Genomic DNA, 16,172 nt, shown 5'->3' with positions numbered 1-16,172 from the left:
CAGTTTAAAAAAACGAATATAAAAAACAAAAGAAAATCTAAATACAATACATTTGTATCGAGATTAAAGAGAAACGCAGTTTAAAAGCCTAAAAAAAAGTAAGTTTTCAATTTTGACTTTAAAGGATAGAATAATAGATTTTTTTCTTTTAGTCAATTTATTTATGGTTAATGTATACTATCAATATGTTTTGAAATATATTGACATTTCTATCATAAATATTGGTATGTGGACCAATATACTACATGATATATATTTTTTCAATATATCTTAGGCTATTACAATATATTTCTTTATTTTCCTTTGACTCCAGCAGATATTGACTCTGCTAATTTTGTTATTTATTGACCGGTTTATACACCTTTTCTTGATTAAAATGACTATACTTTTATAGAAAAGCGCAAACTCGAATTAACTTCACCACAGCATGCTAGACCTGTCTTCACCTCTTCTGGAAATTCACAGGTCGGAGGCGGCGAGTAGACGTCACGTGACTTCGAGTAGTACTTGGAATATCAGCCCTGGTGAAGCCCAGTCAACTCTGGTTCATCAGCCGGGGGAGAGAGACAGTGGGAGGACAGGCACATAGGTCAGCTCGTAAAATCCACATTGATTTTGTCATCCTGCACCTTCTGCAGCACCGACACAAGACAGCAGCATTTACAGCAGAAAAAAAGTCACATCGCACCATTAAGTCATTTTAATACTCCTGAGATTCTGCACCAAACCGCAGCATCATGATGACCCAATTAGAAACAACTGTACAATACAACAACTACGAATACGAGCAGCAGGAAGACGAGTACATGATACCGGAGGATGAGTGGGACAGGGACCTGCTGTTGGACCCAGCCTGGGAGAAACAGCAAAGGAAGGTTGGTGGAAGCATTATGAATGATACATAAGTTATATCATAACATATGTGCGCCTATGGAGAAACATGCCAACAGTAGGTACAGTGTCATCAAGTCTGCAGCAAAATATCAGGTACTGTCCAGGCTTTAAAATGGGTTCCATGGGCCATCTAAAATCAACGTTCTTATGTCTTGCCTAATCGTTCTCTAGTAGTCCACATAAAGAATGAACGAATGTTTTTATATGTTTGTAAACTTACTGTACAGTATTTATTTATTTTAAAGAAAAACATAATAAATTACTATTCCTGTTTATTTGTACTGTAATTCTTGCAATGTCATTGCGGTAAGAAACTTTCTGAACTGCATACAGGCACAGGGCTTTTTAAAGAACAATGCAAAGGAAACTTGATACCTGTATTTGTCTAAATTAAAGCACAGCCTCCCTACGGTCCAGACACATGCACAGCGAGCTGCAGTCACTTTTAAAACTATCGCAGTGTAATCTTGGCACGGAATGGCATTGCCGTGCTATGAAAGGATGCATTGGGTACCAGCTAACAATAGCTCCCACAGTAAACTCTCCAGACTTGCCATTCCATTGATACGCGAGGTATGAGAACTGTCAGCAGGTGCTGGTAACCGATGATGACGTCCTTAGGATTAGAATGGATGTGATGCCTAATTTTAACCTCAGCCGCGGTGGGTATTATAGTTTACTAATCCTCTGTCCTTGGTGAGGAATTTTTTGTTTGTTTGTAGAAACGACACGAAACCATGGAGTGAATATGAATAACGTTACTGGCTGCAGTGATAACAGAATATAGGGAATTGTCGCCTCCAACGGACCAGCACAGTATTAAGTATTTGAATGACTACAGAACAACATTTTTACTGTCCATTCAGTTATTCTGTTTTTATATTCAGTTTTGGGGAAGTTACTTTTTAAAATAAATCTGTTACAGTTACAAGGTACTTGAAGAAAATTCTGACCAATTACTGTAACTCATTACTTTGAAAAATAAAGTGAATTCTCAGTCACAGTTTATATTTTTCAGAGTGATACATTTTTCAACATTGATGTTGTTACAAAACTTCAAAGTAAAAAATAATAATAATAAAAAAAAATCCCAGAGCTATTTAACCTGCACTGTAGTTGGTTTTTGCTGGTGCTGTAGCACCACCAGTGTGTTTATACTTTTCCACTGGGGTAAATTCTTTGTGAATATTGCCCTTGGTACCGGGGTGTGTATCTATCAGCCTGTTGTTGCATTATTTTCACTTTATAACACCTTGGGGAAGATAGATACAGCAGTACCAGGATATTAGCCTACATTATTAACCTTTAAGAAGGATAATCCTTCTACCAGTTTAGATACAAGGACAAGGGCGGAGCGTTATGTAGCTGAAACCTTGCGTGTTATCACACTTTCTTTCTTTAGTAGTGCTAAACCGAGACAACTGAAAGGGCAAACCAGGCAAACCATTTGCCAACATCACTTATAGTGTTACTCCTACCAAAGCATGGCTAGTGACTGTTCTGGGGGCAGAATTTAGGCTCCTGGTAATATTAGTGCCTAAACCTTTTAAGATAAGCAAATACTGGTTAGATACATGCACATTTCTTAGCTTTGCTAAAAAAAAAAAAGGTCTGGTAGTGTATGGAAAGGCTCAGTTTCCTGGCGTCTGTCGTCTAGCCAACACAGACCATTTTCTATATAATTTTTGTTGCTTTGACAGGAGAACAACACATGCCTGTATGTCAGAGTGCTGGAAAGGCTGCATGACAGAAACAGTTGTGCAACTTCAGAGAACAAAAGACAGGACGCATCAGGTTTCCACTGAGTTTTAGTCATTGTATATTAGTCTGTTGTCGAGCACATGTTGACAATAGCAAGTGGTCTGTTATACAGATAGTGTAAGCTGGAAGTGGAAGTTGTTGAATTATTGAGCTTTTAAATGAACATTAACATCACCACACAGTATGGTGGTCAATACCTCTATCTGAACAGTAGAAATGTAGCGGGGGGTGGGGTGGGGTGGGGAGGGGGGGGAGGGGGTGTTGAAAAAGTGGTATCCTTTGATGTCAGCTATCTGGAAACAATACATGTCACAACTTGGAGGTATGCTCTTGTGGAATCACCCCCAGTACTTGCAGCATATTCGAGCTGTCTGGTTCTAGATCATAACCCTGCTCACAGGCATCCTTGAAGCTCAGTGAATTTCAGACATGTTTAGCACAGGGGCTGTTCCAGGAACCTAACCTGATTTTCCGCAGGTCCACCAGACTGTAATGTCACATGCAGTTGCTTTGTAGATTGGAATGCCGTGTTCTTTCCAAGTGTCACACAACAGTATGATAAATATAGACCAAAGCATTTTACTGACAGGACCAAGTCAGCTGGATTTCAAGTGCATGCATACAATTGTCCCTATATTTTTGTTTGCAATAATTCTGATTAGTTGTGAGTGGTCTGTTGCTCCAATTTTGAATTATTATAATTTTTCTCAATGCCTGCCCTTTCCTGGACAATCCTAACTGCATGGCATTAAACAGACTTCATTCCATTAAAATCATGTGCCTCTGTTAGACTGACCTGCTCTAATCTTTTTCAGTGTCTTAATTTGTTTAAAATCATAAACAGTCCTCAGAGTTCAATCACTTAACAGGCTTTTTGATCAGAGATCAGAACGGAACCTCTTAGAGGGTGATCTATTATAGTCGTGAGACAGAGTATCTTGCATTAAATATCTTCCTGAATTGTAAGTATTATTATTAGAAGCTTACATATGACATAGTCTTCTAATTTCATTTTAAGATGAGACTAAGAAATATGCACCGATTTTTCTGAAGGTGGAACAATAATTGTCTGGGCAATGGACATGTTGGAGCCTTTTAGAACTTTTTCAAACAATGGTCTCTACAGTTCCAATACAACACTCGCTAGATTGGTACCTAAGTGCATGCAACTTTAGGCTAAATGTAAATCTCAAATTCAGTGCTCTACTGCCAGGAATGTTCTTGTCTATGCAAACCACTAGAAACAATAGGTACGGAAGAATAATCCATTGGTTCCAATGAGATAGATACTATGATCTATTTAGAAACTGGGCTAAATAAGTTTAAGCAAATTCTCACAACTTTTTATGTAATCAGTATATACAGTAAGTTTGTCAACAAAGGAAGCAGATGTTGTCTTTTAAACTGTGTTTAATAAATGATGCATTCAGGGCAACACAGTTTGCTCACATAATATGTGTGTGTGTGTAATGTGGGAGAGGGGAACCAGTATATACTGTTATATATTATTTAAGAACTTTATCTGAAATACAATCAATAATTTTAAAATATATTTGAGCTAACTAAGGAAATTCAGGTTACTTTAAAATAAAATGAAGTTGAATGCTAAGCTGGTTTTATTATTTTAATTTGTGTTCCCATATTTGGCTCCATCTTTTAATTGATGAGGATCACAGTAATCTTCATGATGTCTGCTAGAAGTACCCAAATCCAAACTATGGTCAACAGTGAAGAAAGGAGGGGGTGTTAAATACCAGAGAAAAGCTTTTTGTTAAATAATGAAATGCAAAATGTGGTTGGCTGCACTTTTACAGAATAGCTTTTGTAGTGCGGCACCTGAATACATATTTGGGATTTTTCAGGGACCGTCGTCCTAAAGTCTCTTGTGAGTGATTTGCATACTATTGCAAGTCAAACATCAGGGCTCACATTTCCAGAGGTGCTAGTACGTAAGTCATGATCAATTGAAAGACTGACAGCCCAGCCACATTGCTGCAGTAATACGAAAATTAAGTCTTGAGTTTGAAAACTATAGCCCATGAATGGCTTAGTTGAAAGAAGGGAGCCAGAGGAAACATGAAAGCACAAGCAGTAGAAGCCACAGAACTATTGTGATGACCCTCTGTCATATTAAATGTGTGTGAATGCTGATGATATCATCAGGTGCAGATAGTTTCCTTCACCAGCTTTACATTTTAATACAAATGGCTCCCATCAACAGAAAGTGGCAGCCATGTGACACTTTGCACAGCATAAGTAATCATTTAGTTAGTGTTCACATACATTACTTAACAAACAAACTGTAATGCAAAGGATTGAAAGATGAACAAAGTGGACCTTTTTACAAAGTGGCTCTCGGGTACCTGGGTGTTAAAGAGGAAGCCAGCTTGGTGCTGGGATCAGAGGACACACACTGAACCTTCGGATCTCCTAAGCTGTGTGGGGAATTGCTGCGGTGAGGAGAAAAAACAATTGGGCATTCCAAATTGGGGAGAAAATCAGGGGTTAAATAATTGGGCACAGTACATTTATATTTTAAAAATACTAATCCTAGTCTCACTCTAGGTGGTTTCCTTTTGCTCTGATTGGTCTCTGATTGACCCGTGGAAAGACTTGAAGGCATTTTAAAGACCACTTACAGTATTTTAGGAATATACTGATTTGAAAAACAAATTCATTTTCATAAATGTTTTTAATCTTTAAATCTTGCTTTGTAATGAGCAAAGCTTTACAGTGGCTGAAAGTGTTTTATATGCAAGGCATTGTAAGCATCACATTTGAGCAGGTGGTAGGCACAGGGTCCTTGTCATTTCTTTCTTTCACAGCATGATGCATTGTTTTTTGACGCACACAGCTGTTCCTGTTAGGATACATGGTGTAGCATGCAATGTTTGTCTCTGGCATCGCTAGTTTATTAAAAACACAGTTGTTAGATAGTTTCCAGAGAGGTTGTACAGTATTTATAAAGCAGACTGTCACAGCATTTAATTAATCCAATGATGTATCATTTCAATAGTTCTTTGGTACAGTAACTTTTAATTTTCCCATGACTGGTAACATGCACTACTAAAACAACATATATTGGTTTTTAATAGGAAACCACTTCAGTTTCTCTGCTTGTTGGCAGGGAAGCAGTAAGGGTAACGAGACTCCCATTGCATTGCAGTTTGAGCCGTTCCAGTCTATTTATCTGTCTGTCACACTGTACATGGTGAACATGATACCTGCCCTGATTTTATGTCAAGCTTCACCAAACCTTTATCATACACTCCCAGCCTCCTAAAGATGCACTTGGGGTTTTAACCAAATATTTTCATCCCTTCAGGTACTATGAAATTATTACACAATTGTGAGGACCCTCTGTATGTGCATGCATTGGTCACACTGGATAAGCAGCAAACTGGTTCACAAGACTGTCTTCATTTCATCCACTTCAGCTTGGGGTATGGACCAAGTCATAATAGATGAATAGATTATTTCAGTGGTGTCAGTGCTTTAGATAAATGCATTCTGTGTACTGTGTAGGCTGCATGTATGTGACTGGGGAAATATCAGTTTCCAAATGGGTAAAACTGCTATGCCAGTGTTCCCAACTTGTCACCCAGGGATCACTTCAGGTCGTTGAGAAAATGTCGGATGGTTCCTGAAAAAACGCTGTTAGTATGTCGTTTTCCCATAATTTCGGATATATTATTAATGCAGCTTGAAACTTCTGAGGTATCTTATGTACAAATAAATCTGACCTAATATTTTTTTACACTTTCATGCAGGGCAACCACATATGGAGACAGATATAAAGAAAAAAGCTCACTTCTAGTCTTTATATGGGGACATATGGAAGGCACAAATACATATGAGGATGCCATTTATCCCCATATAAAGCAATGAAAAAACAAATGTCCAGTACCAATTCTTCCAGGCCAACAATGCCTTTAGCTTTAAAAGTCCCCCATGCTTTCTTTGCTGTACTAAGTGAGTCTGGTTAAAACGCCACCTGCTGTGCCCTGCTGTACTGAAACTGTGGGGCACAGGGCTAAAGATGTCCTCTGAACATGACACTGTGAGTGTTAGTAGTCTAGGAAAAGATACATGCTCCACATCTGGAATACAGAAACAACCCACTAGAGTCATAGTAAGGGTTAAGGGTTAGCTGTATCATGGGATTCAGCACCCAAGAGACGGGTACAGGTAGATTCAAAGCTATGAGTGGAAAGCAAATACGTAAAAAAAAAAAAAAAAAAAAAAAAAAAAAAAAATATATATATATATATATATATATATATATATATATATATATATATATATATTCCTATTGTTTACTATGGAATGTTTTATGGGATGGAACTTTATGAATTTTTAATATTCCATGGAAAAAACAGCTGGTGAACTGCGGAAGTAATAAGGCTTGCTTTAGGAGTGGTGCTCTTTCCCTTCAGGCCCAATCTTGTTTTTGAGAGAACAGAACTGCAGCACTTTTGTTTTCTCTGCAGACTGTGGCGTCTAGAAGTATGGACACCATGTTGTTTTAGATATTTAATCGCTCGTTTAGCTGTCTGGATGTACTGTTAAAATATTTACCTTGGAAAACCCTACTGAGGAGTAGTAGCATGCAGTTTACAAAGGTGTTGATATTAATTGGTGACAGACATTTAGTGTACCCTTGAAATTCGGTACGAACACATTGGATTTATCAACTTGCCTCAACAGACCGTCTTACTGTATACTGTTATGGCTGTTGCGCCGCCCATTGTTCAAACTTGGCAAGAGTAAAGTCTGTCATAAAAGATTAATTCTCAAACTGAACGAAGTAGGGATTCAAGGAAATGCATGCACATGGAGGGAGTGGTTAACATGTAGAAAACAGAAAGTAATGATTAGATGAGAAACCTCAAAATGGAACGAGGTAACCAGTGGAGTACTACAGGGATCAGTATTAGGTCCTCTGCTCTTCCTAATCTACACTAATGACTTAGATTCTGGTATAGTAAGCAAACTTGTTAAATTTGCAGACAACACAAAAATAGCAGCAGTGGCAAACACTGTTGCAGCAGCAAAGGTCATTCGAAATGATCTAGACAGCATTCAGAACTGGGCAGACCCATGGCAAATTACATTTAATATAGAAGTGTAAGGTACTGCACGCAAGCAATAAAAATGTCCATTATAAATACCATATGGGAGATACTGAAATTGAAGAAGGAATCTATGAAAAAGATCTAGGAGTTTATGTTGACTCAGAAATGTCTTCATCTAGGCAATGTGGGGAAGCTATAAAAAAAGACCAATAAAATGCTCGGATATATAGTGAAAAATGTTGAATTTACATCAATGGAAGTAATGTTAAAACTTTACAATGCATTAGTAAGACCTAGAATATTGTGTTCAGTTCTGGTCACCTCACTACAAAAAGAATATTGCTGCTCTAGAAAGAGTACAAAGAAGAGTGACCAGAATTATTCCTGGTTTAAAAGTCATGTCATATGCAGACAGGCTAAACGAATTGAATCTATTCAGTCTTGAACAAAGAAGACTACGCGGTGATCTGATTCAAGCATTCAAAATTCTAAAAGGTATTGACCCAGGGGACTTTTTCGACCTGAAAAAAGAAACAAGGACCAGGGGACACAAATGGAGATTAGATAAATGGGCATTCAGAACAGAAAATAGGAGGCACTTTTTTACACAGAGAATTGTGGGAGTCTGGAACCAACACCCCAGTAATGTTGTTGAAGCTGACACCCTGGGATCCTTCAAGAAGCTGCTTGATGCGATTCTGGGATCAATAAGCTACTAACAACCACCAAGCAAGATGGGCAGAATGACCTCCTCTCGTTTATATCCTTTCTTATGTTCTTATATAACTACCATGACTCTCAATGTCGCAGAGCATCAGTATCTATCTTGTATACATTCTTCTTCTGTTTTAAATGTGGTTTATCTTCTTTTCTTTAGACATTTACAGCATGGTGCAGCTCCCATTTGAGAAAAGCAGGAACACAGATTGAAAATATTGAAGAGGACTTTCGGAATGGCCTTAAACTTATGCTGCTTTTGGAAATAATTTCAGGTACTTTCATATTGTACATGTGGGGAAAAAAAAAAAAAAAACAACATATTTTTTTCTGCAAATGGGGCAATTTTTTACCATGTGAAATTTGCACAGTAATTTTGAAGTTTAGTATGTTTTCACCATGCTGCTGTTATACCATAGGTAACCATTGTTTTAATAATGCTACATGTCTTGTCTGTGCTTTATAATAAATTCACTATGCTTTACTGTGCTATACTATGCTTATGCCATGGTACTGTATAGCACAACCTTTATTTCCACCATCTCGGTATAACTTAAAACATCCTTTTAAATATAATTCCCAACATTCACTATTGATTTCAGACACATTTGTATTTTATTTTTTGTGTTTTTTATTTTATTTTTTATTTTACCAATAGGTGAAAGACTACCCAAGCCAGACAGAGGAAAGATGCGCTTCCATAAAATTGCCAATGTCAACAAAGCCCTGGACTTTGTCGCAAGCAAAGGAGTGAAACTTGTATCTATCGGCGCTGAAGGTATCTGTAGTTTTATCTAGTATCACTGACGACATCGTTTGCATGTGAAATTGTAGAACTTGCAGATGTTAAAATGAGGTTCTGCATACTTTGTGGACATTAAAGATACCGTGGGATTATTGTAAAGCACAGAAATTGCACCAAATTCCAACACAGATCATCTTCTGACCCTACACAAATTCCTGCTGTCTTAGCTAACTTCATTAAAAAAAAGGTTTTTAGTTTCGCAGCCCCTATAAATGTCCCTGAAAAACAATGACGGTAAGTCATTTGTGCCTCAAATATCTGCAGCAAAAATAAATATATTACAGAAGAAAAGCCATAGGTGCTGCAAGCCTTTCGCAAGGAAAGCACTACAGCTCTGCTCATCAAAAGCATTTTTTTTTAGCCAGGTTGACCAGCCTAAAGTCAAAGTAATGGTTAGGTTAAAACAAAGAAATCCTGTTTGAAAATATATGTAATGTTTAAAAATGTTGAAATGAAAAATCTGCAGCCTGAATAGCTTTATTGTTTTATATTGTACTACTGTTGTGGAACTGTACCATAGACATGTATTATAAAGGGTACACAGATGTAAATACAAAAGAGAAATCTGTACATTAGCATATAGAATAGGTTTGTAAGAAAAAAAATCTGAAAGCTTTCAATTATACTTTAATATAACATGGACAGGTAGGGCTAGATACAAACCTTAACTTGGCTGAAGGTAACCATGGATTTTATCAGGCAGTAATACTTAGCTGATCTGTTTCCTGATGTCTTCTGCAGAGATTGTGGATGGGAATGTGAAGATGACCTTGGGTATGATCTGGACTATCATCCTTCGCTTTGCTATCCAGGATATTTCAGTGGAAGGTAAAAATAGGAAACGCTCTTTACATATGAGGAGTATTGACATGTTGGCATTCCGTTTAAAGGAGCATTAATGAATGTTTTAATAAATAAAAATACAAAAATATATAAAAAAAACTTCCTGTTAGCATCAGCAAAAATACTCCTTTTCTTGTGGCAAAGATGTTTGGTCTCTGTGCTTGTTTTTTATACCACTAAACACTATGATATATTTTGTATTGCTTGCTGATGTCCTCCTTTCTGCCCTTTTCAGCAATCTAACAAAACAATTACTGACATTACGTTTTTTTTTTCAGAAACATCTGCTAAGGAAGGCCTGCTGCTGTGGTGCCAGAGGAAGACGGCTCCATACAAAAATGTTAATGTTCAGAACTTCCACGTGAGGTGAGACCTGCTGCAGCAGGTATCGCTCATTACATTTTACTTACCTTTTGATTCGCTTTTCCTTTTCAATGAAATCCCTGTTGCTTCTGGAGTAGCAAATTCTCTACAATCTACCACTGATGGCTGATGTGGGGGTTTTGTAGCTACAATACTACAGCTACCGTTTTTATATCAAGCTACCGATTTCCCAAATTTTCTTGAAAAGTCGACATTTTTAGAATAAGCTGCATGGGGTTGCCAGCCTTGGTATTCCAAGTCCAGGTCCTATTCCAATTCAATATCTGAAAAAGCTGCTGCTACTTCATGGTGCCTAATCACTTCATGGGCTGTTGTTCAAACTCATTGCAACAGTGTAGCTGCAGTCAGATCATGTGAGCTACAGTGTAGCACATGGTACCAGGATGTTTATCTGTTGCATTGTATTTACAATATTTGCATACGCTGAATTAACAAGAAGAAAGAACCAAAAGATTCTGAGCACACTAATAATAAAACTAATAAGAGGCAAGGTAATGGACTTTAATTATAGGTCAGCACTTTAGATTCCACTGTTGGGACACAACTGACTTATCCCACAGTACTCATAGTGGAGTTACTGTACATACACAGCAGCTGGTCAGGCCTAGTGACAGACTGTTAATAGTCTAAGGTTTATTGAAGGGATTATGCATTTTCAGATATCATCCTTTGAATACTTTTTTTTTATAGTCATATACCTATTTAACTATTTCATGCAACCATCTAATTGTAACTCCCTTTTCTTCTGTCCATTGTGAAGCTGGAAAGATGGCCTTGCATTCTGTGCACTGATTCACAGGCACCGACCTGATCTCATTGACTACTCCAAGCTGAATAAGGTCTTTAGCAGGTTCCACAGCATGCTGGATTGTGGTGTTATCTTCACTGCATGCTTCCTTTCCAGTGTGATCTGATGCATTTACTAATAAAAGCTACAGTGCTGGGACTCCTATGCGCTGGGAGTCCCATGTGCTGAAATCGGTTCTTAAGAAAGTGAATTGTTGACTTAATCTGTATATAAAGCAAGCAGCATTGAACTGGATCCATTTCAGAAATTCAAATTTCCCCTCGTTTTCTGGCATGGGTTCCCTTGTGAAGAGCAGGGTTATAGAGCACAGTCCATTTAATTTCCCCCAACTATGATATCTTTCCCATTTTGTTTTGTGTGTTCTCTTTCTCCACCGCATGCACACTTGCATTTACTGTCGTTGCTCGACTGGTTGGACTTGCATGTAGCTGGAGGGATGGGCTGGCATTTAATGCCCTCATCCACAGGCACAGGCCTGACCTGCTTGCCTTCGATGCTCTGGATGAGGTATTAAAGATGCATGTTGCTTACACCATTGGTAGTAATAGGAATCCCTTGTTGCAAGAAACAAACATTTCTTCTTTAGAAATTTGAGTTTGTAGTTGAAGCGCACAACCATCAGTAAGTGCCTTTGGCTGCTTTGTACTGTAGAACCAGGGATGGAAAAAGACCCTACCATGAGTGTGGCTATTTAAAGGGATACTTTTTGTACTCCGCGTTCACCTAATATTTAATTTATTACCTTGTTTAATATCCTAAACACTGAACAAACTTGTGACAAATTGCTTCTGAAAAGACTCCTTGAGGCTGTTTTCACTGACGTGAGATGGGGAAGCATATCAGTGTTGCACAGGCTTCAATTCTCAATGCTTCAGTGCGCTGCTGATATAGATCTTCTCCTCAAATCAGAAACAATTTTTGCAGGAATAGAGAATCATACTGAACACACATAATATGACATTAAGCACATGTTAGAAACACATAGTATCCTTTTAAATGTGTAATACAGCATGGAATGTCGCAAAGTGCTTTTCAGTGGGTGTCTTCTTTCTATCCGCTAGAACTGTTTTATTTGTAGTGTTATAATACTGTTATTTTAAAGCTATTAGTAGTTCATATTTTTGTTTGTTAGTTTTTCTAATTATCTCTGACACATTCAAATTAGAGCTCTTTTAGATGTTAAAAATAACTGCCATGATAATACAAGAATAGTTTTTGAAACCAGAGATTTAGCAAAGGAGGCATCTGGGATTAAACCAAGTTTGAGTGATTGTTTAATTGCGTAATGTTAAATCTAAAGCCTGCCCCTCCTAATAAATACATTCTTTAATCATATTGGATTTCTAAAGAGGATTACTCTGGAAGGTGGCAGAGAGATTCGGGTTAGTTCTTGGAGACGACCTTGCGCACGATAAAAAAAAAAATGTCACCCTGATCCCTAGCACACAGTTTGTTGCACATAGCTGTCCAATCTGGCTCCAGTAAAGCAGACTTGGGTCAGCTCGGAAATGTAGTAGATTGAAATGACTCAATTGAACTAATAAAATGGGATTGCCCTTGGCTGGAGTTTGGGTGCAGGTGAATGGTTATGGCAGTATTAGAATAATCTGCAGCTGCTGTGATTCTACAAAACAGTTGATTGTGCCCAGTTAGACATCCATGCAAACACAAGCAACATCATGGGCCCTATTTAACAACAAGGCACTTTTTCTAAAAGGAATAGAACAATTTTAACACTGAGTATAAAGCTAGCTGAAGGATTTGTGCAGAACCATAAGCCCTGAGACAAAACTATGTTGTTCCTTTCTAGTTTTATTTTATTGAAATGGTCTTATTTCTTTCAGAAAATGTGTCTTTGCCATTCCACTTGTTGCTAAATAGGGCCCATTGAGTCCAAATTAAATACAGTTTTCTTTTTTACAGTCAGAGCAACAGCCTGACATTAGATGTTCAAGTTAAGGATACTGGAAGAGAATTCTAAAAAGAAAAAAGCTGTGTTGAAAAAAGTCATGAATGTAGCCATTTGTTTCCTGGATGTGTACAGATCCCCTATCCCTTATTATAGTACATTGTGTAAAGTGAAAGCAAAGCCTGGAAATTCACCACCTTGTTTTCCATGTAGGATGATCCTGTTGGTAACCTGAACCTGGCCTTGGAAGTTGCAGAGAAACACCTGGACATCCCGAAAATGTTGGATGCTGAAGGTAATTTAAAGAAGCCCTTCTGATTCCTTTAGCATGCCAAACTGTGCGGATCATGATTGGGAAAAAGTAAATGTCATATAATTATACGACAGTGAAAAACAATTATATATACAGTTTGGTCCTATATATATATAGTTTAGTTAGTTTGCTAGCTAATGAAATATACTCAGAGAGCAGGCTAGTTTGTCCTGCCCAGTTGCCATGGGATGGCTCAAAGTGCTACGCAATGGGTGGTCCTAAATGATTCCCTGCTATCAAAAGAATGGAACACCCAACAATACAGCAGCCTGACCCATAAGCTATTGTAGTAGATGTTATCTACTAAAGTCTGGATACAATGCTGTCTCTTTGGGGCTGATGAGTTTACAAAGTGGCATCTCAATTAGATAATTCCTTAACTATGTCAATAACCCAAGTGTACAATGAAAAACCTTTTAAGCAAATAACGTTTCAGTGCTTCAGATTTTTAAATTAAATGGAACTGTGTAGCAGGAAAACAACTGAAATGGGAAAATCTGTATAATTAGTGTTGAATGTACTGTTGAGTTTGACTTTTAAATAGAACATATTGACAGTTTGTCACGATCCTTCCTCGTCTCCTGTGACCTGAAAGAAAGTGAAATTCTTTAATAATATCTCATTTAAAGGGCTACTGTATGTTGGGTCACACATTCAACCTTTTCCATTGGTTATGTTCACTGAAACACATGCATCATATGGCCAAGTTTAAGTTCTAACATTTATAATTATGTGTGGCCTGGACAGCCCTGATGCGGGTAAGCATTTGCTTTATAACCAAGCAATTTGAAAAAAACTGAAGGGGTGACCTTGTTCTTTCCACACAGATTTAGTAAACACAGCCAGACCTGACGAAAGGGCCGTTATGACCTATGTGTCCTGTTACTACCATGCCTTTGCTGGTGCTCAGAAGGTGAGAACGTAACAAAGGGGCAGCCTCTGATCTTTCACCTCCTGTTCCCAGTGATCTCCCAGCAGTCCTTGCTGTTTTCTTTCCTGTTCTGCTTTTCATGGTATTGCCTTAGAAAGGATAGAGAGGGGTTCTTAGCCTGTGGTTCCAACCTACCTTCCCCAAACATACATGGAGGGTATGATATGATGTGGGTAACTGTCCTGCACATAACATTCATACTTCCATGTCTGAAGTCTTGCTCCTACTCTCATAGCCCATTGGTGCACAAGCGCCACCTTCTGGTGAAATGCAGCTTCACTCCATTGGCGTCCCCATGTGTCCCATTCACAAAACTTTAAGGACTTTTTAAAATAACAGTTTGTCAAGGACATTTTTTTTTTTATTCCATTTCGAATAATTGAAACCCTTTCGACTTTTCGAGAGGGTTTATTACTTTATTCTCATTTTTTTTAAAAGTACTGTTTAAAAAAAAACAGTCATTTAAGTGTTGTGAATAGGGCCTTTTAACTGTACTTAATGGGTTACTCAACTTTTTCTTTATCCTGACAAGGGCTGACCCAGCCAGTTTGTCTGCTTCAGATTCCCTCTTATTCCAGACTTCTTCATTTCCTAATCAAATCCGTTTCTTTCTTTTGTTTTTATGCTTATGCATTCTATATTTCCTTTAGCGTTCCTGCTGGCATCAATCTAACTCTCCTGGGAGTCCTTCTTAGTTTTCTTCTTCCTCATAGTCCCATTGCTCACCCTCTTTCTTCTGCTCGTCCCATTTTATTTTTCTGCCACTTTAGACATTGTGAACACCCCCAAACCTGACGAGAGAGCTCTAATGACCTATGTGTCCTGCTTCTATCATGCTTTTGCTGGAGCAGAGCAGGTATACCTTTTTTTTTTGTTCTTTTGTTAACCCTTCGGAACATTGGCGTTTTCACAAATACAGAACCGTGTGTGGATTGTGCATGAGGTTTGTTACTGCAATCTGTTTTTTTTTTTTAATTTTATTGTATTAACGGTTTTTGAGCTTGGCTTAGTACAGTTCTTAGTGACGAAATAATAACATAATTAGCACCTTGGATGACAGACTGGATAGACTGATAAGCTAAGCAGGCTATGCCATGCCTTCTCTATGGATAGTGAAAGTCATTCTTCTGGGCTGTCAATGAAGCACATTTCACCCAAGCACCTTGCACCACATTCAGCTTCCTTCCTTATCAACAGCTCTGCAATCAATGCTGGGTGGAGGCATGGATACTTAAAATATTGTTTCGTTTTTGTACCTGAATGTTAATGTTCTAACATATAATAAAGGCATGAACCCTAATGAGGTTATATTGTTCGTCTCACTTAATAGTTGTATTGAGAATGCAAACTCATCATTGTAGAATCACTGTTGCTTGTCATCAGACATACTTTCTGATATAGTATCGGTTTTACAGTTTCCTCAATTAATGATATTTTAGGCATTACAATTTGAAAGTGCACATTGGGTCTGGTAGTCCAGCTTACAGACATGCAGTTCTTGTTGACGTGCGTAAAACTGAATTGAAAATACATAGTATTCAGGACAAGGCATTTACTGCTCATTTGCTGGTGTGTCACAACTTTATTGGCATAGACCAGGATAATACTGTAAAATACTATTGAAATTATTTTCACTGTAATAATTATGGGTACCAAAGGATATCTCCTAAAGGTCCAATTTAATTAACTTTTAGCAGGTTTTTATGGAAGTTCAAAACAGATTTTTATTTTG

At 37.8% G+C, this 16,172-nt stretch overlaps 1 protein-coding gene across 9 annotated transcripts in view; it reads left to right on the top strand.

The window, feature by feature from the left end:
* Positions 1-527: 527 nt before the first annotated feature.
* Positions 528-16,172, top strand: part of LOC117411413 (alpha-actinin-2) — a 29,897-nt gene continuing 14,252 nt past the window's right edge. For 3 of the 9 annotated variants that reach the window (XM_059024871.1, XM_059024867.1, XM_059024873.1), the window contains exons 1-8: positions 529-875; positions 8,608-8,722; positions 9,106-9,225; positions 9,994-10,080; positions 10,374-10,461; positions 11,240-11,318; positions 13,410-13,491; positions 14,337-14,422. In XM_059024871.1, the coding sequence (XP_058880854.1) occupies positions 738-875; positions 8,608-8,722; positions 9,106-9,225; positions 9,994-10,080; positions 10,374-10,461; positions 11,240-11,318; positions 13,410-13,491; positions 14,337-14,422 (795 nt within the window). In that variant the 5' untranslated portion in view covers positions 529-737. Of the gene's footprint in view, positions 876-8,607; positions 8,723-9,105; positions 9,226-9,993; positions 10,081-10,373; positions 10,462-11,239; positions 11,319-11,715; positions 11,795-13,409; positions 13,492-14,336; positions 14,423-15,210; positions 15,297-16,172 lie in introns of all 9 variants that reach the window. The other 6 variants (XR_009328830.1, XM_059024872.1, XM_059024869.1 and 3 more) reach the window with 5 other exon arrangements.

The sequence above is a fragment of the Acipenser ruthenus genome, chromosome 6 (assembly GCF_902713425.1).
Source record: "Acipenser ruthenus chromosome 6, fAciRut3.2 maternal haplotype, whole genome shotgun sequence".
NCBI classification, from domain to species: domain Eukaryota; kingdom Metazoa; phylum Chordata; class Actinopteri; order Acipenseriformes; family Acipenseridae; genus Acipenser; species Acipenser ruthenus.
The sequence above is the reverse complement of the archived record's forward strand: the minus strand, read 5'-3'. Positions and strand labels throughout refer to the sequence as shown.